General features: G+C 36.3%; 1 protein-coding gene across 1 annotated transcript in view; it reads right to left on the bottom strand.

The window, feature by feature from the left end:
- TBC1D22A (TBC1 domain family member 22A) overlaps positions 1-27,702 on the bottom strand; it is a 188,114-nt gene that overhangs the window by 110,296 nt on the left and 50,116 nt on the right. Inside the window, exon 9 of the mRNA XM_086746912.1 lies at positions 5,267-5,376. Within this exon, the coding sequence (XP_086603038.1) occupies positions 5,267-5,376 (110 nt within the window). The remainder of the gene's footprint in view (positions 1-5,266; positions 5,377-27,702) is intronic.

The following is a 27,702-nucleotide window of genomic DNA, read 5'->3' as shown; positions in this document are numbered from 1 at the left end:
ATCATTACAGCATATCATCATCCAAAATTGACTGCTATAAGACAGTATACACAGCTACAGATTACAAGATTAACCGAGATCTTAGAGAGAAACAAATTTATATTTAAAAAATCTCCTAGTATTTCTATTTAAATACTTTTTAAAAAAAAATTTCAATCAAACTATGATGACACATATGTGTAGCCACTTAGGAGCCCATAACTAGAGAAGACAAACTGAGAAAGAAGATGCAAAGTAATTTGAGAACATAAAATAGATTAAACCATTGTGTAATATCAAACCCTAACTACTGGAGAACTTCTGCAAAAGAAAAATTAGAGTTGTTACCTCTAACTGGGCTCAAAGACATACTTGCATAGAAACCCCTAGATCACCAAAAAACAAGATGAGTGAATCTGCTAAAGGAACAGATGATTTGACCAAGCTTTTTATTTCTTCTCTAGGCTAAGAACTGTGAGCACGTCAGGAAGTGATTGTCATGCTGCTCACTGCCAACCCTGTCTTTTATTCCATAGGTCTCTACAGTTCAAAGATGTGCTGTTATATTAAAAATACACAGAGTCATATTAGATAAAGAAGGGAGGTGGGTAAGATGAGCGAGGAAAGAAGAAATAATAGATACCATAAGTAGCAAAACTCAACCAAGAAATACATATTTCTTAATAACACCTTTGACAATTCTGGAATCAAGAAAATGAGACAGTCTGGATGAGTTGGAAAAAATAAATGAGTTTTCTGTTAAGAATAATGAAGGGATACAAATACAATCATTTTTCCATTACACTCTTATGTATTGGAAAGACAAATGCACCAAAAAAAAAAAAAAATGTATCTAGCTTGTATTAGTCAAAAATTTCACAACAGGACCCTAATTATTATCACAGTACACCCTTTAAACTCATCCAATACTGCTAGGCCAACATCAAATGGAAGCCTATATTGATGAATAAATTAACGGATATACTCTGCAGAAATACTATGTCACATATTCCCTTTCCCTAAAATACTTGGACAGTTTATTCAGACATCTCAGACAAAGTATCAGTAGTCATACGCGGATCTCTTAACAACATATTTTCACAGGAAAAAAAAAGGGAAACATGATAGCACTGATCTTTTTTCAGATTCTCCTTTGGTTTTGTGTTTTTATGTTGTCTGGTTTTGTGGCTTTGTGAGAGAAGCAGTTTTTCCTGGTTGGCTGTAAAGACATTCCATTTTCTATAGCAGATCACACGGAAAATATTAAAGAAGTAGTAAGAACTAACTTAATTACTATTTCCAAGAAATAATCAGCAGTAACTTTCTTGAGAAGCAGAGAGACTTAAGAGGATCATCTAGACTACTGCATATTGGCAACAAGCTTGGTAAATTAAGAATCTACAGTCGTTAAAGTAAATATACGTATCAGCTATCAAGATCCTGCCTTGGCCCTACTGTGTAGTTTTACTCATTTCTTTGCTATGGTACCTATTCAAGCTGTTCACCTCTTCAACCAACCAGCACTTTTTTGGTTTGTTGTGTTGTCAGGCGGTTCAGCTCTGTGAATCAGCTCACAACAGGTAGCACTCAGCAAGGAATAGACAGGAACGAGCATTCAGGTGCAGGCAGGAGCATAGGATTATTACAATTTGATTTAAATCAGCTTATGTAATTTCAGAGATTACTTGATCTTAAGTTTAATGATCCCAGGTCCCACCTCATCCACCCCCATCTAGTTCTTGCCCCCCACCAATGGATTTGGTGATTATGCACCCAGAATGCAAGTCAGTTAGAATCATATAATGGTTTGAGTTGGAAGGGACCTTTAAAGTTCATCTAGTCAAAAAATCCACCATGGGCAGCGACATCTTTCACTAGGATCAGGTTGCTTAAAGCCACATCAAACTTGACTTTGAACACTTTTAGGGATGGAGGATCCACTACTTCTCTGGGGCCCCCATCATAAAAGAATGTATTCCTTATATCTAATTTAAACCTACCCTCTAATTTAAACCTATCCTTTGCCCCTTGCCCTGTCACTATAGGCCCTGATAAAAAGGGGGTCTCTGTCTTTCTTATAAGCCCCCTTTAAGTACTGAAAGGTCACAATAAGGTCTCCTTAGCTCTTTTCCAGTCTGAACAACCCCACCTCTCTCAGCCTTTCTTCACAGGAGAGGTTTTCCAACTCTCTGATCATATTCATGGCCCTCCTCTGGACCCATTCCAACAGCCTGATGTCTTTCTTGTGCTGGGGACCCCTGAATTGGATGCAGTACTCCAGGTGGGGTGTCACAGAGTGGAGTAGAGGGGGAGAATCACCTCCCTCAACCTGCTGACCACACTTCTTTTGATGCAGACCAGGACACAATTGGCTTTCCGGGCTGCAAGTGCACACTGCTTGTTGATATCCAATTTCTGATCTACCAGTATGCCCAAGTCCTTCTGAGCAGAGCTGCTCTCAATGCATTCATCTCCCAGTCTGTATGGATTTTGGGGACTGCCCTGACCCAGGTACAGGACCTTGCACTTGACCTTGTTGAACTCCATGAGGTTAGCATAGGCCCACTCCTCAAGGCTGTCAAGGTCCCTCTGGATGGCATCCCTTTAGTAAAACAATTTTTATTCTCCAGGGTTTTTTATCTCCATCCTTTCAATGAGCTAATTTCTTGTTGGGTTAATTCTCCCAACCAACTAAACCTGCAACTACATGGCCCCTCTAACTGACAAGTAAAATGGTATCAACACAGACGGGAACCAAAACAGAAGAATGGGGGAAAAAAACTCTTTCATTTCAGCAGCACTCTTCAGTTGCTCTGAATTAACTGTAACATCATTAGTCACACCACTAGCATAATCTTTCAAGCTTGCTTTTGATGGATGACTGCATCGTTGAATACATCCAGTTGATAACCATTCCATTTATATGAGCTTAAATTTTCATTGATGTAGTTTAATTCCATTACAATTAGTTTCAATATTTTGTTTATCAGTACTTTATGGTTTTGTAGGAAAACAGTATATTAAGGAGAAATTATGTAACCACTGAAGTTCCTTTTCTAGAAAAAGAAATAGAGCAGCAGGCCTATGACAGAAGATATTACAGAAACAGGTAAAAGAGCTGGAAGGCTTGCATTTCTTTACCTGGCTTCCTTCCTTCCAAGTAGCTTTCAAGTTTTTGCTTTTTTTCTTTGTAAGTTCTCACATATTTTTGATATGTGGTCAAATATTTTAAAATGTAGTAGTTCTGAGAGATTGAAATAAGCAAAGTAATATTTTTAACAGGAATCAATATGAAAAAAAAAAAGACTATGCTTTTCAACAATGCTACACAAAACACTGAGCTACTACTCGTTTGACCTTTAACCAGGAGAAATACACTTAAAATGCCTTCAAAGAAGTTAAAGACTTCCATTTGTTGACTCCTTTTTATTACAATTTTGTCAAAAATGAACTCCATTACAGTTCAAATTCACAATATGCCTTAGCCAATGTGCCCTAGCCAATGAAACAGTCATATTAAAACATAAGTCATAAGCAAGAATATGTTAAAGCACTTTGAAAAATACTAAGTACCATAAGGAAAGAAATATCTATCAAAAAAGGCAATCAAAATAAAGAATCTGTAAAACATTTAGTTTTACTGAAAAGCATAGTTTCAATTCATAGCAATTCTTATGGCTATTCACATTTTATGATGATTCGTTAATGACTGGAGGATAGTCATTTTCCACACACATAAATTCAGCCCTCCAGGGTGTTTGGTACATTAAAAACACCTGAAGAAACAAAATCTCTAATTTTCAAGCACTTGTCTAACACATTTCAAAGCAAATAAAATTTATATGGGACTTATCAAAAGGATTGAATCTAATAAGTACAGCAGAAGCATTTGTCCATCACCTCATCTTTTAAGAGAATGTTAGAAATAAATCAACCAAAGTTTTGCTATCCCTGTAACAATTTCTATTGTCATCAAAATGATACTGAAACAATTTAACATAAAAGATCCTCTACACTATACAAATAGCTCACCTGAAAGCAGAAAATAATCAGAAAGAGAAGGTACGAACAGGAGAAAAAGAAAAGAAGCAGTAGCAATGTGCCAAATATTTGTAACCATAATTTATTTTCTAATCAGCTCAATGAAAGCAGCAAATGAACCTTGACTGCAAATATCTGCCTACCAAACATTGCTAAAAACAATTGTTTGTTGCCAGTGCAAAATAGAGATCATCTTTCAAAAACTTTCACATTTCTAGCAAAGGTCAATTTTGGTCCCATTGTAACCAGGAATTCACAAAGACTATTATTTTAACGCATATATTCTGAGTTTAGAAAATCAGATTATTTTTACCTTGTAGCAAGATTCAAAATGTTTATCTCAAATAACACAGTTTTGAAAAACATATATTAGAGAGATAGTATTTCATGCCTATTACAACACAAAGTCTGTAAAACTTAAAATCAGGTAACTTCTTTGTAAACTGGAAAGTCCAAAGTTTCTACGCTCCTATAGGTCATCATTGCAGCATACAGTGTTTTAATACACTAAGTATCAAGTATAGATGTTTGGACTCCCATTTAATCTATGGTAGATTGTATGGATAACTCCCTCGCCTAAATGCAAGATGTTCAGCTACATATTTACTATTTCTTCGAGGTACTTCTAATCTTCATAAACCTACATGCCAACAAATGCAGACAAGTACACACAAATCCACCATTCTTAGTCTGTAACTTGCTGCTTTTAACAGAGAACTGTGCCCACATTTACAGCTTCTCCACATAGAAAAAATTCAAAGACTCAGTGAAGCAGCATATGTATCAAGCTTTAAATGAACGTTTTAAAAATATGAAGATCATTTCAGGAACCATTAAGACAGAAACTGTTTATAGGTCGCTATATTAATGACTTAAAAATTAATAAATAAGCCAGCTTTTCTTCACTTCAGTGAGAACATTTTACTTGGAAACTTGAGCAAACATTCTCCATGCCTGGTGACTGAGGTGCACTATGCCTATAGAATCAGAGATTTCAACTCTGCTCTAGAACATCGCACTACAATGAAACATGCAGACAGTTTGATGAGAAGAAGTTTCACTTTTTTTTTCCCCCTTTTTTTTTTCTTAAAACTATGCCAAACTTGCAGTGGATTTCTCCAATGGTAAAATCTACTTCTGCCTTGTTTTTCATAGATGTACTCTTTCTTAACAACCTGAAAATAGTTCAAAGCCATGACATTAATCAGTTAACACCACTACTTACAGACAGAAAAGATCAATTTACCTGAATGCCGTCAAGCAACTTGCTCATGCACCAGTAACTGTCAGCTTCTATGTTCTGCAGCGCTTCTTCAGGCAGACAGGAAACATCAACATTTTCCACTTCTTCTTCTTCTGTTTCAGAAAGAGAGAAAGACAAGTCAATGAAGTGCACAGAATAAATAAAGCAAGGATGAGGAAAACATCTGAAAACAAAGACAACCACCACTTATCTTCTAGTCAGAAACTTAAACGCACAGTTACTTTAACAGGGATTAAATGAATCATTTATTGCTCAACTGTGTCATCTAATGGCTTTAAAAGTTAATGAATACTTAATTTCTTGCAGACTGTGAAAATCTCAAATCATGCCTGGTTAATCAGAATTAATAGATAATAAATTACTTCTTTCTAAACATTTCACACCTGAAAGAGGACCATCAGAAGCATTTTGAGAGTCCTCAAGCTATGTTATGAACAATTTCTGCAGAAAACATCTATGTTTGCATTATGCACAGCAAAATATGTTGCCATTCTTGACAGAAGAAAAAGCCCTGAAAAAATACTTTTTAGAAAACCAGTGAAATTTATTTAGAAAGTTGACTACAGCTCTTCAAGGAGGATTTGTTTTTCAGGCAAGCATTTGGAATCAGAAGGAAACCAGATAAAAGGAAACAGATGATTCCTTCTACCCACCTCAAAATCCTCTGTGATTCTCAATACTGGAGAAGCACAGAATCCTAATGATGTCTAATTCATGGAAACTGATTCTTTCACACAAGTGTGTTAAAAGAAACTCAGACTTCGCTATGAACTGAAATTTTACCACCTAAGCCCCACTGTTTTATTTTTAAATCATGGCATCTGAATTTATCCATTTTGAAGAGAAAACAGAATGTGCTGCTTGCCACTTAACTCTCAAAGCTCCCATACAGCCCCAGAAGAGAGTTTAACACAAGGTGGGAATGCTGAGTAAATGCTGTAGCTTCCCTCTTGCAGCACCTCACAGTGTCTTACTGCATCAAGATGAGAATCAAAGCAGCATCTTTGCCAGCCCTGATTTCCTCTCAAGGAGGGACAGGTGCAGAAGAGAGGTGTTTGATTCTACTTAAATAGAGTATGGATACCAAAGAAGAAACTTTGCCCATTACACAATTCCAAGATAGGACAAATAAACAGTAAGAGAAAATCATGAATATGTAAAATCTGAGAACTCCTCTATTATCCATCTCATAGCTTTGCAGTATTTCGTTACAGAAGCCTAAATATACCTTTAGGTTGTTACATTTGATTATGCGACCTTAAAGCACTTATTTGTCCAGTGGTAATAATCACGAGCATTACACACTATAAAATAATTTTAACAGACCAGTGATTTTACCACTACTAGTAAACACTGGTAGCAAGGTGTTACCAAAGCATTCTTGTTTGCACTACTGTCTATACAGAACCATAGAATCTTTTAGGTTGGAAAAGATGTTTAAGATCATTGAGCTCAACCATTAATCTAGTACTGCTAAGTCCACTACTAAACCATGACCCTAAGCTCCACATCTAAACATCTTTTAAATATCTTCAGGGATGGTGACTCCACCACTTCCCTTGGCAGCCTGTTCCAATTACTGACAATCTCTTCAATGAATATTTTTTTCCTAATATCCAATCTAAACCTCCCTTGGCAGAACTTGAGGCCATTTTCTCTCATCCTATCACTTCTTACTTGGGAGAAGAGGAGATCAACACCTGCCTCCCTACAACCTCCTTTCAGGTAAATAAGGTCTCCTTCCTCTCAGCCTGCTTTTTCTCTAGACCACACAACCCAAGTTCCCTCAGCCACTCCTCAAAAGACTTGTGCTCCAGACCCTTCACCAGCTTCATTGTCCTTCTCTGGCCACACTCCAGAACCTCAATGTCTTTCTTGTAGTGAGAGGCCCAAAACTGCACACAGTATTTGAGGTGCGGCCTCCCCAGTGCCAAGTACAGGGGGAAGATCAGTCCCCTACTCCTGCTGGCCACACTATTCCTGATACAAGCCAGAATGCTGTTGGCCTTCTTGGCCACCTGTGCACACTGCTGGATCACATTCAGCCAGCTGCTGAACAGCACCCCCAGGTTCTTTTCCGCCAGGCAGCTTTCCAGCCACTCTTCCCCAAGCCTGTAGCGTTGCATGGGGTTGTTATGACCCAAGTGCAGGACCCAGCACTTGGCCTTGTTGAACTTCATACAATTGGCCTTGGCCCATCGATCCAGCTTCTCCAGATCCCTCTGCAGAGCCTTCCTGCCCTCGAGCAGATCAACAGGCCCGCCCAACTTAATGTTGTCTGCAAACTTACTGTCCAGATCATTGGTAAAGATATTAAACAGAACTGGCCCCAATACTGAGGGTATAAAACATATAATACATATAACGTATGTGGGAGTGTGTCTTCTAAGGGATCACTGGTTTTGGATTGTGAAATATTAACAGCTGTACGATAAGGAGATTAGGTCGTGCTAATAAAACATTAGTTAAGATATTGAGAAACCTGGTAAGTAAATCAGCAGATTGTAGCAGAGATTACATAAAATAAAAGCACATGATGATCTCTGAGGTGCCAGGACCATAAACAATGCACCAGTAGTCACTTACTGGTTATTAAAAGAATGCCACCTTTGCATTGGAGTATAGTTTCAAAAACAGTTTCTAAAAGAGCAACAAACAAGTATACAATTACTTTAAATATCCTATATCATAAACTCAGATACAGCACTGCCTTGCAAAACAATGAAGAGTGAGTAGCAGACTGCAGCAGCAAATTTTAGGAGCAGATCCTTTTGTTAGGAGGAAGAAACTCCTTATCCAATGTCAGCAGCATATTCCTCCCAGCAAAAAGGAGGACAGACCCCCCAGAAATCAGTATCATACACTTCTCCCAGCATTAGGCAGCAAATTGTCACAGCGGTCTGTGGAAAACGGGGGTAACACAGGCAGCAATTCGGTGCTAACACTCCCCTTCAACATCTTTCTGTTCAGTTCCCATCACTTTCTCTGAGACTCCTCTCATTAAAGGCAGCTTCTAGAACAAACTTGGGTTCACTTCACTTACTAAATCTTCAGAAAAAGCATGTTAAGAGAAAAGCATAGCATAACGTTAAAGTTTTTTCATGGTAAAGATGCTTAAATACAATAGAGATGACAAGAAAGTTCTGAAGGTAAACAGACTAACATAAAGAAAAAACTCAAAACATCTAGCAATAAATAAACCTACCTCAGATTACACAGGTAGCTAAGGTGATATACATTTGGCAAAATTAATCCAAATCAAAATGCCAGTTCCACAGCTCAAAAAGATCATCACATAATTATTATTAACGTCAACGTATCCTTTAAGTTCACTAACAGAAAAATTACTGAGGGCTCACAAGACTTACACAAAGACTGAAAATTATTAAACTTAATATGGACAAAAAAAAGTCAATTTAAGATGACAAGTTTCATATGAACCTGAGAAAAAAAAATCAACATTAAGTAGCTACCTACCTCAAACATGATATGCCTTGAGATTTTAAAACAAACAAGAAAATCCCACAATTTTCAGCAGATAAGTCCTTTTTAATAGTTCAGAAATGAAAATTGAGGATGAATATTCCCATTAATTTAGAATAGAAAGAGTATTCCAGACAGAAAAGAAGATGATGTATCCTCTACAGCAGGAACAAATTTTTTGGTATATCTCATACATGTTAACTCATTAAAATGTCTCACAGTTACACAGTTAATGTTTATTATATGTTCATAAAACAGTGCCCTAGTGGGGAAAAAAAAAGGCTAGTTAATATTTTTAATTTTCATTTTAATATTTTAAACAGTGAAAAAGGAATAACCCACTTTCTGCCTCACAATGTCTACAGAAAAGACAATAAACAAACCAGAGTTCCTCATATTTATATAAAACACAAACATATATTGAACTTTATTCCCTTGAAAGAAGAAGTCTTCAGGCCCTCCTTCACTAAACACTTGCTGAAAGAATGCGATTACAACTACTTAGTTAGTGTGTTCCTTTGCAAATTTCTTGCCTTTGAACACCTTTTCTTTTCATGATACTTCTATCACATTTCTGAACAAAAAGGAAGTTATAAACCGTAGCATAACACAATAACTGTTCTACAGGTGGGCATAAAAAGATAACAAATGAAAAAGACTTTTTATCTTCTCTTTCTCATCTTTCTTATCTTACCTCTCTTTTGTCCTTCTCTTTCAAAGCCTATCATTTCACACTATATTCCCATACCAACAAAAAAGCTGAAGATACACCTAACCATCAAAGGTGGGCGTCTTCAGCGTCTTCACCTCCCTTCAAGGCCAACATAGAAAAAGATGTAGCGACTGAGTATCAACTGTCTTGTTCTAAAGTAGAAAACTAAATTACATCAGATGAATCACATCCAAAGAAAAATCCTACTTCTCAATATTAGCTATAACTTGAACTTAAAAGGATTTCCTCAGAAGGCAGACCTCTAAACTGTGGAAGTCTAAACTTAGTTGAAATAAAACTTTAAATGCCCATCAAAAGAATTCCCACCTTGTGACTGAACTACCTACAACAAGCAAAACCGACAAACTGTGAGAAAACAACAGCAATTTGAGAAACAAGGCTGAAGTAACTTGGACAGCAAAAACACCCCAGCATGAGATTTTTGGAAGAACTAGATTCTAATCGTTCCAGTCAGGAAGGACTATAAAATGAGAAAGATAAAATTTACAATTTTTTTTCCCAGAAGGTAGAATACAGATTTTAAGAAAGATCTTCCAACGGTTCCAACTACTTTTCATCACAAGTATGTTCACCAAAAACAAAGAGGATATCAGGAAAGGCCCTTCTGAAGAGAACATAGGTCTGATGTAAATTCAGTATTCTAAGTAAAATTCTCCATATTCCATGGCGGGGGCGGGCGGGGAGGGTGGGAAGTATTACAAAAGTAGAAATGGAAAGGCAACTATTATCAAGTTCTTTCTGGTCTAGTTTGGGTGATCCCATGAATCAGAAAATAGGGATAGTATTTAGGAATCATCCAATTCTTTCACTAAAAGAATCCATAGTCCCCAGATATAATGTCACAGAGCCACAAGCTCAATCATAATAGAAATAAAAGTATTTTTGGGAAGTACTCATGCAGCTTCCTTGCTGTCTCTCACTTTGGAAGAGACATCCAAGAACATTATACTTTTCTGTGGCTTATACTGACTGATCTCTAGCATTTTCATAAGCCTCTTAAACATAAATATTCTGGATTTTTTATATGTTCTTTTTATATATATATATATATATAAGCTAATTCCAGTCCAATTTTTGTTCCCATTGTGTTTCTCATACATCAGTAAGTCTTATCTTCTAATGTCAGATAATAAAGTTTCGAAATTAAAAAAAATAATAATTAACTGTGTAAGATCACTCAATTGTATTTCAATTATACACCTCTAGTTTTTACCCTATATAAAACATCTGTCTAAAACTTTAGCTTAAAACTGTGCAAGGAAATATTTCAAAGAGTAAATCTAATTACTTAGAGACATATTAAAATACATTTTTCATTACATCAGCTAAGTAGTATAATTTTTGTATATGTTACCATTAACTAGTACTTTTTTATTTAAATGTGGTGTATGCTGAACAAGCAGCTACACTGTGGAAGTCATCCAGACAGTAAATCTAATAAAAAAGGCACAGCATCACAAAAGCCACCAAACAAGCGAGTGATGTGCAATGGTTTCTGCTGCATCAATTCACCTTAAGTTGCTGCACTTTACTGAGGAAGTTCAAAACTGACTCCAAATATCTGAATGACCCTTTTCCACACTACAGCTGAAATATAAAAAGGCCATCCGTTTTCATGACAAGCTCCAATTAAGGAACACTTGACTGGCAGAATGATATGCAAAATAACAGTTCATATATTTAACATTTATTCATTTATTTGTTTAGGCACATCGTGCGAAGTGCTGCTTTTTCCCATGCTGTTTTAAGAGAAAAGCAATCAAGCCGCATGTTACTTCATTTTTTTTTTCTCCTTTTTTTGCTTATTTGGATGAAGAAATAAACACACTAGAGATGGTTAGAAATGAAAGAGCAGAAGGAAATTTCAGGACAAACAACAGAAGAAGCAAAAAATAACCATTTCAAAATATATATGATATTATTTCAATTTAAAACTTCTGCTTGAAATCAGAATTGCAAATTCTTGTTTTAGATAATTTTAAAATACTTCTCAGTGACTGAAATCTGAACGGACAGTAATACAAAGATTAAATAGCACGAATATGGGGGAAAATAGAAGGTCAATGTGTGCATGCATCAATATCTGGGGGAAAAAAAAAAGATCACTGCATAAAATTTCCTGATTACAAAGTCTCACAGCAACGTTTCTCATTTTCTTCAGTTTCCTGTGGAGATCTTTATAGTGTTATCTATGTAATTGTAGAAGACAGTAAAATAGTTGCCTGGAGGAAAACTGCTGCAGCATGGAGTCAATGACATGCTGATCTGAATATGTGCATTTCTGTAAGCATGGTATTAGCTGTTCTTTATGCATTCCTAGTGTATGCTTCCGAGACTTCCCACAGTGAGAAAAGAATGCGTAACTTTTCCTAAACAACTTTAACTGGATCCACTCCCAAAGCCACAGACTTAAGAATAAAACAAAAAAAAAACTGTACAAAAATATTACTTATAACTACTTACAGATTTCTTTTTCCAGTGATAGTAGAAAATAAACATGACAAACAGATGATAACGGGTTGCCTCCAATAAATAGGTTTTAATACAAGATTAAGTCTAGTTGATGATTTTGGTGGAAGGTGTTCAAAATGCTAAAATTAAGTTCATATCTGATCTCTGTCTTTTAGATGTATTTGATTTGATTTGATTCTAAAAAAAAAAAATGCTTGAATTTGACCTTTTCAATACAGACCATGCGTAAAAACAGCTGCCAATACAGACATGGAATCACCCAATACTCATTTTTTCATTAAAGTACTGGAAGATTTTAATTTCAGAGCAATTTTTATTAACAAAGAAATCACATCTTGAAATAAAACTAAAATATTGAAAGTGTCAGACATTATTAAAACAGGTTAATGATATTGCTACAGCAACTAGTAGCCCTTTCAATGCATCCAGAATAGCCATCTGTGTCCAACTATGTGTTCAAATGCAACCAACAAAAAAGCAACCTGCATTCAGAATTTCTCTAAACCTGTTAGTTACACCAATGCTCAGTCTTTATAATGAGGGAAAGAAATGAATGTAACTTGATAGTTTTACTACTTCATTACGCTAAGCAAGCTCATACAAAAAATACCTCTATTAAATAAAGCTTACATTCTTTCAAAGGAAATTAATTTTTAAGAAAACAGACATTTAATCGTCTTATTAATGTTTTAATTTTAGGTTTTTGTCTTGAAATGGTGTGTCAGCACTCAGAATCAGGCAAAATTCAGATGGCTTCTCTGGAGCAGGAGGTAGGGCATTCAATGGATGCTCGTACAAGAAAAATCTAGTGCTGAAGCCCAAAGCAGATCGAATATACAAAATAATACATATGAACATTAGAAAGGTTAATTCTCTGAACATCATAAAATTGTTCTTTTTTAGCACTGATTTGTGTAAGGGTATTTCTTACCTAATGTATAAAAAGTATTACCATATATTTCAAGCCCAAATTATACAGCTCTTGCAGAGGTGCGAGGAAATCATTCTGACTGTATACACACAGGTGCTTGTCTGTATAGTTTACTTTGTTGTAATCCACTTTAGATGTTGCATCTTCAGATAGACCTAACCTAAAAGTTACCATCTAAGTACAGAAACTACAAAACTATACGCATATGATTGCATGCAGAGGTGCACAGTAACACTTCCACATCTAGAAGATCTTACACGTTCCACTTCAAATTCAGTTTTCAAAAAGCCTTATGAAACAGCTATTCAGTCACTGCTGCACTAAGACAATGCTTTTCTAAGGAGATCAGGACATAATAGAGCATTTAAATACAAATTCTTCCAGTAACAAGTACCTAATTAAATATGTATGTAACCACATCAACACCTCTCATTGAAATAATCCTAATTACATATTTATCTGATAGAAATAGCTTTTGAGTTGTCAAGGATTAATCACCAAAGTAAAAACCTGCCTTCTTTGTGATACTGCAATCACAAAGGAAAAATAAAAAAAAAATAATAATAATAATAAAAAGAACTCAATCATCTCATCAGCCTAGGCTTAGGTAAACATGACCCTACTGCATTTCCAATATGCCCCTACTACTAGCCGTGTTTGGACACACACTCACAGTGTATTGTTAACTTCTCTGTTTTAACACTGTTACTAATCTTACACTTGTTTTCAAGTTCATCTGCCACAATTTCCTTCAGATTAAATAGGAATCAAGATAAGTATCTTTATACATCATTATAAGAATGATGTTTTAAACATTAATCATTTATTAATATTAATTCTCTAAATAATTGTACTGCACACAGGGAATGTTATAATCTCCTTTGACCTGGAGAACAAGGTAAATCACGATCTCCAAAAACACTGTAAACTTGATTACTTTGACTTAATTTTTAAGCTCATCAGGATTAATGTATGAGCTTGCAAGTAGTCTCAATTTGTTCTATCACAAAGGAGTAAATGCTTCATATACTTATTCTCTAATTCCAGATTCTGCATAACAGTAATCAGTAAATCACTGAGACACTTTCTTTAGTGGGCCTACATGCTTGCCAGTAGGATTTTCTACTCAGGCTTTTTCTAGACTAGATTTTAATGGGTGGCTTGTTTTTTTTTTCCCCTCCCACACTAAGTAGTCCAGAACTTGCCCTTACTTCCTATTCATACTGCACATATCTACACAGAAATAGGCCTGGTTTTAAGAATGATAAATTTATTTGAAAAATAGGAAAATTTTCAGCCCACATTGCAAATTAAACAAAAGACAATCTTCTCATAGATGGCAGACAACTGAGATTATCGCTCAACAGTTCAGATACGAGAAAGATGAAAAATATCTTCACTACCTCGACAACTCTACCACCAAAGTAGGGTATGAAAGAGAACAAGTACACCAGGTGGCACCTAACAGGTCTTTGGCCCACAGAACTTGCATAACGCCAAATACAAGACTGACAACCTCTTACACAGGTAAGAAATCTTGCCAGTAAATGTAGTTTACATTTAGAAAAAACCTGTAGAAGCTGCATGCTCGAGTATGACATTATCATGAAAGAGGAATCTGCAAAGCGTATAAGATGATCGCTCTTCCTAAAAATGTATTTTACTAACAATGAAGAACACAACTTTCAGCACAAATTCTTCTCAGCGAAATCACTTCAATAGGTTTGCTGCTGTCAACCAAAACATATTGCCAGGGAGAAGTGGTGCATGCGATACCAAATTACAGGACTAGTAATTAGCATCCAATATGCATGACGAGCACAGGATGCTGATGAGCGTTTTCTTAGAATGTCTGATAGGGGAGTTTCCTGAGACATCCAAAAGGTGCTTGGAGAATAGGAAATGAAAGATTAAGAGTTGAACATGTCTCCCAAACCACATTTTTTAATTATCTAGTTTGTGCTTATCATTTAATTTTTTAAAGTATCAAGCCTATGTGTGTGCATACACACAAACAAGCAGCACGGAAAACAGCAAGAATGAGATGAGAGCGAACCACAGGGTGGTCAAACAAGGCTGAAGCAGCCTCGGGACACAGGCCTGCCCTGCCTTAAGGTATGGGATTGATTACAGAGCTATTTTAGAGATGCACTCTAGCACTGTATTTTTTTTAAATGGAAGATCCTTCAGAAAGAATCTATAAATGAATGTGGGGTTTAAAAAGAATTATTTATTGGACAGGAAACAAAAAAAAAAAAGCAACTGCACTAAAGGCCAAAATGTATTTAAAAGATTTTTTAAAATAGTCTATGTATCTGCCTATGCAAGAGCGAATTTTAAAAGTTCTGAAAATTAACACTTCTTACCTGAAACTATATTAAAAAATAAATTGCCTTGCATCATTAAGTAATTACTTAATATTAAAAGTAGGCAAAGAGAACTCATTTGAACAATCCCATACACAGTAATATGTTTAATACCTTACCTGGATAACTTAGCCAGGCTAAAAGTTTTACTTCAACATGGATAAACAGGAAAGTAACAAAAAATATCCAAGAAATTGTATGTAAATATAAAAACTTTCAAAAATTCAGAAGTTAAAATTTTTCAGTGATGAAAGACTGAAAAAATTGTCACTGTCAAGCTTAGCAACCATTTACATACAACAATAACTCTACGTAAACATAAATTCACCCATTCATGAAGAAATTTTTATTTTAGCCTATTACTGTTATTAAACTGAACAATTAAATAAATTATCAAAGAAAAGCAGATGTCAGGGGAAATAACTGTTCTTCGGTGACATCATACGCACAAGTCTATGATTGTGGCAGTTTTCTGCAAATCGAAACCATGCGATATTGGTCAAATTTCTTAATCAAAATAGCATGCTTCCTTGTTTTGTAATCTCTCATGTTATTTACAGCTCACAAGAAAGAAATGCACTGTACAGATTTCTTGACTTATTTACAACAGCAGAAGTACCATTCATTATTTGCACTTTTTAGCACAAACTGCATATACTGAATTAAAAGAAGAATATTTGAGAAGAATTAACTCTGACTGCACAGGCAACACTACTTTCTTATGTTGCTTAACTGCTGAGTGGGTTCCATAATTATCTTAATTTGCTGTGATTTACAATTTCACAATGAAACTGCTACATATGCACCTGTGGCAAGAAAGAAAAGCCACAAGGCTTGTTTTGTTCATGAGATTCAATTATATGTTTGCATACTGTATAGGCATTTATTATTAAGGTAAAGAAATAATCATATCACACGGTACAAGCTCTAGGAAAAAAAAAACCTGCTCCATCTAATCAAAATGTATGGTTTCTTTATTTTTCTTCCCCTATGTGACTGTAAGAAAGGTAGTGTCTTTAAATGGCAGTTATAATGTAACAAAACAAACTTTTATCTCATAATTAACTAAATATAGAACAGGTAAATCAGTTCAGACAGGTCTTTGATGATAACAAAATTCATAAGTCAATAATTTTTTTTTTTTTTAGTTTTAGCAAAAACCAATACTTATGTGCTATAAAAGCATCAAATATTTTCTGTTTCTATGAAATAAGGCAACTAAAATACATAGAAGAAAAACTGGCTTTCTGTAAAAATGTATTTTTTTTTCCTTTTTTTGGTTATAAATTTTTCATTTCTGCTTTATAGTTAGTTTTCCACAGCTTAAAGTGGAAATAAAAAATTTCAATTTCCCAAATTAAAAACAAGCAAAACATCCCCACACTAATGAAAAAGTCCCATTACTTTGATCACTACGATTACAAAAGGTTTGCATTTAAACTACAAGTAAAGCTTATGCAAATTAAAAAGTTTCAGTGTACAAACTTCTGACAACTGTGTTTGAATTGGTTTGAAATCTACAGATACTTATATCTCACTGAAAATAGACAAAAAAGCTGTTCACAACAATGTTTAAAACACTTATCCACCTAATTTGAAAACTCTCTCTTAGATCTTGAGATGCTACTGATCTACAGAACAGTATTTGAATGTCACACTCCTGACATTTCTACAGCATGTTATCATTGCTTAAGTAATTCTTTCTTTTCTAGCTTTTCTTCCTGCAACTTACTTCTTGATAAACACACACAGTTGTGATATTTGGATGCTAAAAGCCAGCAAAGTAATTTCCCAGTCTGTTGGAAAGCATGCTTGAGAAGATTTAGATCTGAAAGTATAACCACCTCTGTGCTGCTTCACTATAGAAAGATGATCATTAATTATAACTATATGGAAACCATGGGGGACAGTAAAACGAATGCACAAGCCAGAACTAAAATATGCAGCTCCCCTTGGAATATGTCTCTTCCATAGTTACATTAGTTGTAATTAACTTTCTCCTTTTTCACACTTCTTTCATTTTTACACCCGTAGAAACCTTTTAGTTTCTCTTCAATTTCATTTTACTGCTTCTACCATTATTCAAGATCTTGTTTTCCATTTATTCCCATGATCCAACATTTTCACTTTGTAGTTTCAAATAAAATACCTTTCACTAACCTCTCCTGAGATCTTCACAGTGCAAGTCTATTAGTTTTTTAATTGCCTTCAAAAATGAGACAATATAAACCACAAAACGTACTTCAAACTTAACAGAAATGTATTTTTTAAGGTAACATTCATATTATCAAGTTAATTTAATTTTTAAAATTCCAGGAGTGTGCATTAAGCATCATGAAACAGCACATCTTTACACAAATGCATTTAAAAATTTAGAAATACACATACAGATACAAAACAAACTTTAAAAATAGATAATTAAAACCCACACCAGTAATCATATTTATACACTTAAACACATCATCCTATGCACTAAAATAGGACTTACATTAGCAGGAGTTTTTTTATATACATGAGGAATAAAAATCATTTTTTATCAAGTACTCCTTAGTATAGCTCAGAGGGAAAAAAAAAACAAAACAAAACAACAAACAAAAGAGCTAGAAGTAAAAATTTGAATAATACAGAAAGACTGATTTAATAGACAAATCAAAGTTAGCTCAAAACCTCAAATACTTAAAATCAATAGAAAAGAGTAGTTCTGACTTACTTATTCTGTTTACTAATGATAAAAATTTTAAGCTTGTTTTTTTCTAAAGAAAATGTAAAATAATATTTAATATAGAGTACAATTAGATATGTAACTGTAGGCCAGAAGAAAATCCATATTAAGTCTCTAAGCTACCTGAGGCACTTGAGGTAGAACACAAGCAAGATCATGGATCTCCATCTGAAGAACAATATAGAATCACAGAATGGTTTAGACTGGAAGGAGCCTTAAAGATTATCTAGTTCTAATCCCCCTGCACGGAGCAGGGACATCTCCAACCAGATCAGATTGCTCAGAGCCCCATCCAACCTGGCCTTGAATGTTTCCAGGAATGGGGCATCCACCACCTCTCTGGGCAAACTGTTCCAAGGTCTCATCACCCTCACAGAAAATATTGCTTTAAAGAAAAAAAAAAAAAATTAAAAAACACATAGCAAATGGAGCAATTGTTATGACCTCACAGACTTTTTTTGGAGAAAACATAAATGCCTGGTAGTAGTAAAATGATGTGGAATAAACTTTCAGGAAGAACAGAGATAGCAGAGACAACCCATATTCTAAGAAACAATTCTGCTCACCAGTCAGCAGAAACAGAAGAGAAACTAGTATAATTACACTACCTCAGCATTTTAATAACTCATGTGTTAATCACAACATAAAATTAAATTAATGAAACTTACAAGTCTTGAAGACTTCCTCCAGTAAAACATAGAGGGTAGTATGCTAAGTAACTGAAACTAGATTCATCTCTCAGTGAATTGAAATAGCATAGCCGGGGGGCGGGGGGGAAGTATAGTCAGAAAAGAAGCAAGGAAAGTTTTGTAGGATGAACATGTATTCTTGTTACACCAACTGATTTACTAGGGAGAAGAACACAAGACAAGTTTACAGACAAAAAAGCTGCTTTCATGGTCTACAAAAAGATATTACCACATTACCGAAATATTAATTTTGTTAGAAACCTCTGATTAGGCCAATTTGACCTTAGAAATTTCTTATTCATTTAGGGATTTGTTCTATAAATCACTTTCAGCAAAAATTCAAAAGAATTAATCTGATTCTGTCCATAAGACAGGGTCTAGAAAGTTTCTTCACAGGAAACATCTGAACAAAGAATCCACACAGCTCCCCTGCTATGGGGTGACATCTCAGAGGTTCCCTTCACAGATCTGTCAGACTTTCTGATTCTTTGATGGGCTTCCTGGCACTGATATGACTGAAGAAATTTTTATTAGTAACTTTCAAGCCCCTGCCTGGCTGTTTCTCTAAAATGTAAAACCATGACAGTGATCTAAAAGGAGACGTAACTTTCCAGGCTTATAAACACCTTTCTATTTTTTTGCATTTTGATTCTGCGTTTCAATAAGTCTCCACACCAGTTTTACTATGAACAAGAAACACAGGCTGGGCCATATATTGTAACATACTGATCAGCATTCTCAACATACTCTTCCTTCACAAGATCATGGATCTGGAGCAAGTCCAGAGGAGGCCACGAAGATGATCAGAGGGCCGAAGCACCTCTCCTACAAGGACAGGCTGAGAGAGTTGGGGCTGTTCAGCCTGGAGAAGAGGAGGCTCCAGGGAGACCTTATAGCAGCCTTCCAGTACCTAAAGGGGGCTTGTAGGAAACTTGGAGAGGGACTTCTTACAAGGGCACGTAGTGATAGGGCAAGGGGTAATGGCTTTAAACTGGAAGAGGGTAGGTTTAGATTAGACGTAAGGAAGAAATTCTTTACTGTGAGGGTGTGAGGCACTGGAACAGGTTGCCCAGAGAAGCTGTGGATGCCCCATCCCTGGAAGCGTTCAAGGCCAGGCTGAATGGGGCTTTGAACGACCTGGTCTAGTGGTAGGTGTCCCTGCCCATGGCGGGCGGTTGGAACTAGATGACCTTTAAGGTCCCTTCCAACTAAAATCATTCTATGATTAGAATCATAGAATCATAGAATGGTTAGGGTTGGAAGGGACCTTCAAAGGTCATCTAGTCCAACCCCCCTGCAAGGAGCAGGGACATCCCTGACTAGGTCAGGTTGCTCAGAGTGACTAGGTCAGGTTGCTCAGAGGATTCTGTGAATAATGTGCAGAACAGAAGAAAAGACAACAGGAAGTTAAGTTTAAGGAAATATAATCCAGTTATTTTTGCCCTAAGACCAATAAGAAATTTTTGTACTAGAATAAGATATTACATTAAGAAGATGAAGGTAATCTTATCGTTACAGACATAAGTAATTAAAGAAGTTTATATAAAATGGCAATTGCTATTTTTTCAGTTACTATCTCATGCCAACAAAGATGAAATATTTTCATTTAGTTCTCTATTTAACAAGAAAGCCAGTCACATGCAGCAGCACTTTTAAGATAAAAACAATGAATTTAAATAGTAGTCCCTGCAAGTAATTACTACCAGTCAACAGAAATTGTTAAGTCTGCTAAATCCTCCATCTGACACTTATTTTAATCTTTCAGATAGTAGGTGTTGCTTCTTCAATACTCTTACAGCTTTTCTCTGTAGCCAATCTTTCCTAATCCCTTTAGACACTTTTTTTCTAAAGCTTGTCATCAGAACAGAGATAAAAAATACAGAGACTGTTGCTTCCTACACTTTCAATGAAAATATTGCAGTATGATAATTAGACATATCACTACTTTAAAATACTTATTTAGGTAGGTTAAAGTGACAGCTTTGGGACTGATTGTCGCTTTTGGAGCACACCAACTTAGTATGTAGACACCACTCTGAAAAAAAAGAAGAGCATTTTCTAAAATGACAAGTCAAATTAAATTATTCATTTTATTTTGGGGCTAATTTCCTGCTAGTTTAGCTGAACTGATCCACTGCACCAGATAAAAGTCAATGCTGACCAAAAAGAGAAGACAGGAACACTTGTTTGCAGTTGGGAACAACAAAGCAAGGCTACCAATTTTGACAGCAGCAAGCCCTGCTTTAGCTGTGTGATCTAAACACATGGCAAGCAAATCCCCTTCTGTTCGACTAAACCTGATTTGGACACACTCAAATATGTAGCTGCACTCCTAAGTTTAAAAAGCAGTGAAATGAAGTCACTTCTTGAAAAAGCAAATGGTATCTGGAAGATGATGAATCTAGCTCACACAGTTACAACCCCTTGCTTTACTGGGAGTCAAATGTATTAATGAGTAAAATATATGTAGCAACATACTATCACCCAACCACAGCAAACAGTTACTTGTAGATGTGTGCTCAGCTGCTCATTATTAACACATTCTCAAAGTTACTATACTCCAAGAAATGCCAGTAGCACTAATTGGATTGGTACAATTAGCTAAAAATCCACTAATTACATAAGTAAACCACCTCATTTTGACCAAAGTAGACTAAGAGAGGACTTATGTAGACAGATTCAATCATATATTTGATATCGAATGCCACTACTGACTTCCAGTAGGTTAAGTAACTACAGAAAAACAGTAGGGAATGAACTCTATCATTAGCAAGCCACACAAAAAGTGCAGCCCTGGGTAAAGCTCAACTATTATCACTAGTAAGCCACTCAAAAAGTGCATCCCTGGGTAAAGCTCAACAATATTCATTAGGATTTTTACTACTATAACTGCAGGAAAAAAATAGCCCTTAAATCAAAATAGTTCCATAACTGTAAGCCAGAACAAAGCACTTGCTACAGGATTAGTCAAACTGCAACTAAAAACATGAATATTCCAATGAGTCATGCTGAAAGATAAACATGAATTTGTCCAGTTAAATAATTAAAACAAATATCCAAACATAAAACCAAAAGGATCAAAAGGTTAAAGGCACTTTAAAGTTCACTGGCCCTGTATTAATCAATTCTGCCCATTCCACAAGTCCTGCAGATATATTCGCCGTCGTTCACACTCTCATTCCCTAACCTTTCACAAACTAAGCACGAGATATTCTCTTAATACTACCCACATCTTCCTTCAGTTCTGTTTGCAATGCCTCCAAATATACTGCTTTATTCACCAACCCTAGACACAGCAGGATATTACGGCAAGCACTGCTAGCTAACAAACAATTCAAACAATTCCCTGCTACTTATTTTCACGTGGATTCTCCTCCTTGATTAAAGTTAATAGAAGGATGTAAAATAGTAAGATTTATTTGCCCAATTAGGCCTGAAAAACTATATTATATATTAATAAAGAAGATTGCTCAGACATTGTGAATGGTTCATTTTTCTTAAGTGAGACATGCACAAAAGCAAATGAACAATTTAAAAACACAATCCAGCCAAGTGCTTCAAAAGAGTGCTAAGGTTTTTTTCTAAAGCACTAAAATTTAGGTCTATATTTTTATCTCCTTTGATGTAATGTAATTTACCTGGAAGAACTTTGGGGTTTTTTCTATTACAACTCAAAAATATTTAAATGACTTTAAAAAAATAATCAATCTTCTGAATTACAGAAGGATATGCACATATTTTTAAGTGATTACAAATTCTCAGAATACACTACTTCTTCACAAAGATCAATTATAACAGGACTATAAACATCACAGTCTAAAAATTACAGTGACTTAAAAATAGGGCAATGAATACTTTCCACACAAAAAAAGAAGAGTTGAATTCCAACTGAGAAATCTGCTAGCTAGCATAAAACAGAAGATGTAAGGAGGAAATCAGACTTATAAAAGGGTCTCAAGAAGCTCATAAATAAAGTTGAACAGGTCAAATCATAGGAACAAACAGGATAAAATACAATTTAGCTCCACAAAGTCTATTTAATAATGTGTTACGAAACATCCTGTTTGGACTGTCTTTCAGCACTTGTCATTTCTAGCTGCTTTCCCACTGCAGACAACATCGGTGCTGCCTCATAGCAGCGAAGACCGGTACAGAAGTACCAAGGCCTCAGCACTGTGGACGGGCACAACACTGGTCTCTGCTTACTTGTGGAACTTCTTCACCTTTTCCAAGGTGCCAAGCAGGAATCATCAATGTGTAAAACCAAATTCAAATGCTGTTGATCTTACTCATCACAGTCCTTCCTCTCCTCAGCTACTCTGCACCACTTTCAAAACACTTGCACTGGACAATAAATTGGCTTATCAACTGGGTGAGAGTGGGGGAACATTATTCCTAGAAACTGAAAAAGTGAAGGGAGGTTATCTCACAGCAAGCTGAGATAATGCTGAACAATATCTGTGTCATGTTATATTTTTTATATATATGTATGTATGTATACAGTAAGTGTTTTATAATATGTGAAAGCAAAGAGTACTTCAAAGAGAATTGACAGGTAAGTCAAAAGTTTCAGATCACTGAGCAGCTCATCTATATTGCAGATCTTGTAGAGAGGAATGCATATGATGTTTTCTGGACTTACGTAGAAGATGGAACTGCGTTTTCAGTAATTCAAAATAATTGTGTGTAAGCTTGCTTTGTTTCTTGCCCACCCAAACCACACAGATAACTATTCAATTCAATTATCAAATAATATTTCATAGAATATTGTTCACATTTATGAGAATTTCAGTCAACTTCACCGATGTCATGAGTGTTACTATAAAACATAACGGAAATAATTAAGTAGCAACACTGAAATATACCTTTGTATGTGGAAACTACACTACTAGTGATTTCAATTAAGGAGAAAAAAAAATCTGTGTCATCAAATAGAACTTGTGGCATTAAATTTTCATATGACAGAAGAGTGATTAAAATTATTTTGAATAGTTTTTCATGCAATTTTTACAATGGTTTTAAAAAAGGAGGAAATGTTTTCTTAATACTTTTCCAACTTGCAAGAAAATTTTGAAATGTCAGTTACGCTTCATGTCAATGCTTTTATGCCGATTTGATGTGTAAATTTCATAAATCATTTCAAAAAATGTGTAAATAAAAACATTTTAATACAGTATTGTTCAAAAACATGCATTTATTTGAATAAAGAAAAACATTAAAGTAGTACAAAAGTTTGTAACAAAGTGTAATGAAAAAATTATCAGAAAAGTTCAAGAGCACACAACAACTGCAAATAAAAATATTTGAATCTCTCAGATTGAAGAAAGCCCTCACATTCCTAAGCACTCTATGCTGGAAGGTTTTACAGTATTTCCTGGTAAACCAGAAGGCAGCAAGGATGATTCTGTCAGTCTCCAATCACATGAAAGGCCTGTAAAGGAGAGAAAAACCCAGTTAATCGAGTTACAGCTCCTCATTTAACTTCCATTTTATCAAAACAATTTGTCATTTCCTCAGTTTCACTCAGTCTCTTCTAAGCAGAATAACTACAAATATGTTACACCTTTTCCACTTTATCTCCTCAAAACCCCAGTGCATAAGCCCTATGCATAATTCTCCAAGGACTATGAACTGGTGGGACTGAAAAAGAAAGGTCTAGGTATTTAGACAGTAGGATTAACTACCTCAGATTACTTAACATACTGCAGCAATCAAGATTTCAGCTTGGTCTTGCAAAGGTAATAATGCAGGCTAAACAAAATTTTACCTTCTAACCCTATAAGTACTGGAAAAATCTTCTAATAGCTCCCTGGAGCCAATGGGTTAATACTTTTTGCTCTCTGGCTTACGACCTCTTCATTCAGAAATTCAGTTTTATGTATATTCTAAACAGATTTATTTATTGCATAATAATTACAACTATTTTTCCCAGAAAAAAAAAAATCTCTGCTCAATTGAGAACTTCTTCATATATTATAAACAAACACTGAGGAATCGCCTCAGATACAGACATGATACAGTGCTCTGAAATGTTACTCCAATTATACTAAGAAAATAATAATTTTAAATACAGCATTCAACAAGCTACAGGAAAAACAAAATGAATACTTTTAAATTTAAGTATTTGCAGTAGATATGCTGAAAATGAAGGAAAGAAGGCAATAACCAGTATGAAATCTCATTTTAAGGACAGGAAGGCTTCCTGTGACATGTGACAGGGAATGGAAAGAAAGGTAAGCGAGAGAGCTACAGATAGATGGGCTTTTCCAGGACCAAAGACCTTTTATGTGCTCCAGTAGCACTGGTTTGGGACTAAATCCCATCCCAATCCCATTAGGATTTGAGCCTGGAATAATTATTCCATAAAGTCATGACAGTATCAATTTTAAAAACACTAGATAACAGAAGTTGTATTTAATGCTTTCTCCAAAAGGATCTAAGATCACAAGAAAAATACTTACAAGGGTAAGACTCCTCTTTCCAAAGTTTTCAGTTCACGAGTTCTTGTAAGCATCTTCAAACTGTCTCAAGCTCCTCTATTGCAAGAACATTACAGACAATATCTCAATCGCCATTCCCATCTTCAGCAGCCTCAGTTTTCTTGACATTCTTTATCCGCCATAAAATTCTGAAGTGCTATGATAGTGTTAATTTTCTCTCCTTGTCTTCCTACTAATTCCTAATTTCCTCTTGATCCAACACAGCTAGGAGTCTCAAAGTGATCTCATACAGCCACCCCACTTAGCAATGGCCTGACATGCATCCTTATTATGATGGTGCTTCCCTTGAGCTCTCATCTCTCTGGATGGTGAATAAATCCAGGTCCCCTCTGTAGTTCTAGGTATACACACAAGGCCCAGTGAATTACCGAAACACAGATATGCTACTGAAGTGTCAGATGTAGTGAAGTGCAGCTGACTCCAACAGCAAGAAACCACAAGCAACTGTGTAGCACAACTTAATATTTGGAAACAATGTAGATCAACAGAATTCAGAGCAACAAGAAGGTGCATAAAGAGAGCAACCTGTGTGGCAACTTGAAATAAGACTTGCAATTCAGTATAAAATGCCCTTTTCAACATTTAAGTCAGCAATCAGTCACGTGGTATATCTTATCTCATTAACAAAAATGCTTCTGGAATTTCACCTACGTGGAAGAGATTCATTTCAACACAAACTAACATGCTACAAAGACACAGAGCTTTCAGGAAAATTGTCCTGACAGTAATCAGCATTTGTTCTAACATCACATGTTATCTGCTATGTCATGTAGGACCTTAAATGTAAGCATGATACAGTTTTCCCATACCACTAGTGTTTGAAATTCCAAATAAGTTGGTGCATTATGTCAGAAGAAGCTTACAGATCTCCAGTATTTTTCATAGGGAGAGGAAGAAAAAAAAAAAAAAAAAAAAAAGAAGAAAAAGTCGAGACTGACATACACAATCACTTGGTATGAGAAACCCACGGTTTAAATTCCTCCCTCCTCCCAGTTTAGACCAGAAATACTAATCTGAATCTACTGCATTGCAGCAGGGTCTGGTACATACTCCCTCTAAAATTTTCTTTAATTTTGGTTGTGCCTCTCTTGGCTTGGCAATCAAGTTTTATCTTGCTGAAAATGTTACCGTATTCTGCTTTTACTGTGGAGTGTGGAACTAAGGTACTGACCAGGTACTGACCTCAGTACCTGGGAAAGTTATGGAGCAAATCATCTTGGGTGAGATCACTCGGCATATGAGTGGCATCCAGGGGATCAGGCCCAGCCAGCACGGGTTAACGAAAGGCAGGTCGTGCTTGACCAACCTCATTTCCTTTTACGACTGGGTGACCAGACTGGTGGATGAAGGAAAGGCTGTTGATGTGGTCTACCTGGACTTCAGCAAGGCCTTTGACACGGTCTCTCACAGTATTCTCCTAGGGAAACTGGCTGCCTGTGGACTGGGTAGGTATACCCTTCTTTGGATAAAGAATTGGCTAGGGGGCCGCGCCCAGCGGGTGGTGGTTAATGGAGTCAAGTCCAGCTGGCAGCCTGTTACAAGTGGTGTCCCCCAGTGGTCGGTACTTGGGCCCATCTTGTTCAATATCTTTATTGATGACCTAGACGAGGGGATTGAGTGTACCCTCAGTAAGTTTGCAGATGACACCAAGTTGGGTGGCGGTGTTGATCTGCCTGAGGGTAGGGAGGCCCTTCAGAGGGATCTGGATAGGCTGGATCACTGGGCTGAGCTGAATGGCATGAGGTTCAACAAGGCCAAGTGTCGGGTCCTGCACTTTGGCCACAATAACCCCATGCAGCGCTATAGGCTTGGAGCTGAGTGGCTGGAGGACTGTGAAGAGGAAAGGGACCTGGGGGTGTTGGTTGATGCTCAGCTGAACATGAGCCGACAGTGTGCCCAGGTGGCCAAGAGGGCCAACGGCATCCTGGCCTGCATTAGAAATAGTGTGGCCAGCAGGAGCAGGGAGGTAATCATCCCCCTGTATTCGGCACTGGTGAGGCCGCACCTTGAGTATTGTGTTCAGTTTTGGGCCCCTCACTACAAGAAAGACATTGAAGCCCTGGAACGTGTCCAGAGAAGGGCAACAAAGCTGGTGAGGGGTCTGGAGCACAAGTCTTATGAGGAGCAGCTGAGAGAGTTGGGATTGTTTAGTCTGGAGAAGAGGAGGCTCAGGGGAGACCTCATTGCACTCTATAGCTTCCTGAAGGCAGGTTGTGATGAACAGGGGTTTGGCCTCTTCTTCCAGGCAACAAGCAGGACCCGAGGAAATGGCCACAAGTTGTACCAGAGGAGGTTTAGATTGGACTTGAGGAAAAACTTTTTCTCTCAAAGAGTGGTAAGGCACTGGAACGGCCTGCCCAGGGAGGTGGTGGAGTCTCCGTCCCTGGCAGTGTTCAAGAGGCGGCTTGATGAGAAGCTACAGGATATGGTTTAGTAGCTGTGGCAGCAATGGTAGTGGGAAGACGGTTGGACTAGATGATCTTATAGGTCCCATCCAACCATGTGATTCTATGATTCTAATA

Source organism: Chlamydotis macqueenii, chromosome 1 (assembly GCF_036417535.1).
Source record: "Chlamydotis macqueenii isolate bChlMac1 chromosome 1, bChlMac1.mat, whole genome shotgun sequence".
Lineage (NCBI taxonomy): Eukaryota > Metazoa > Chordata > Aves > Otidiformes > Otididae > Chlamydotis > Chlamydotis macqueenii.
The sequence above is the reverse complement of the archived record's forward strand: the minus strand, read 5'-3'. Positions and strand labels throughout refer to the sequence as shown.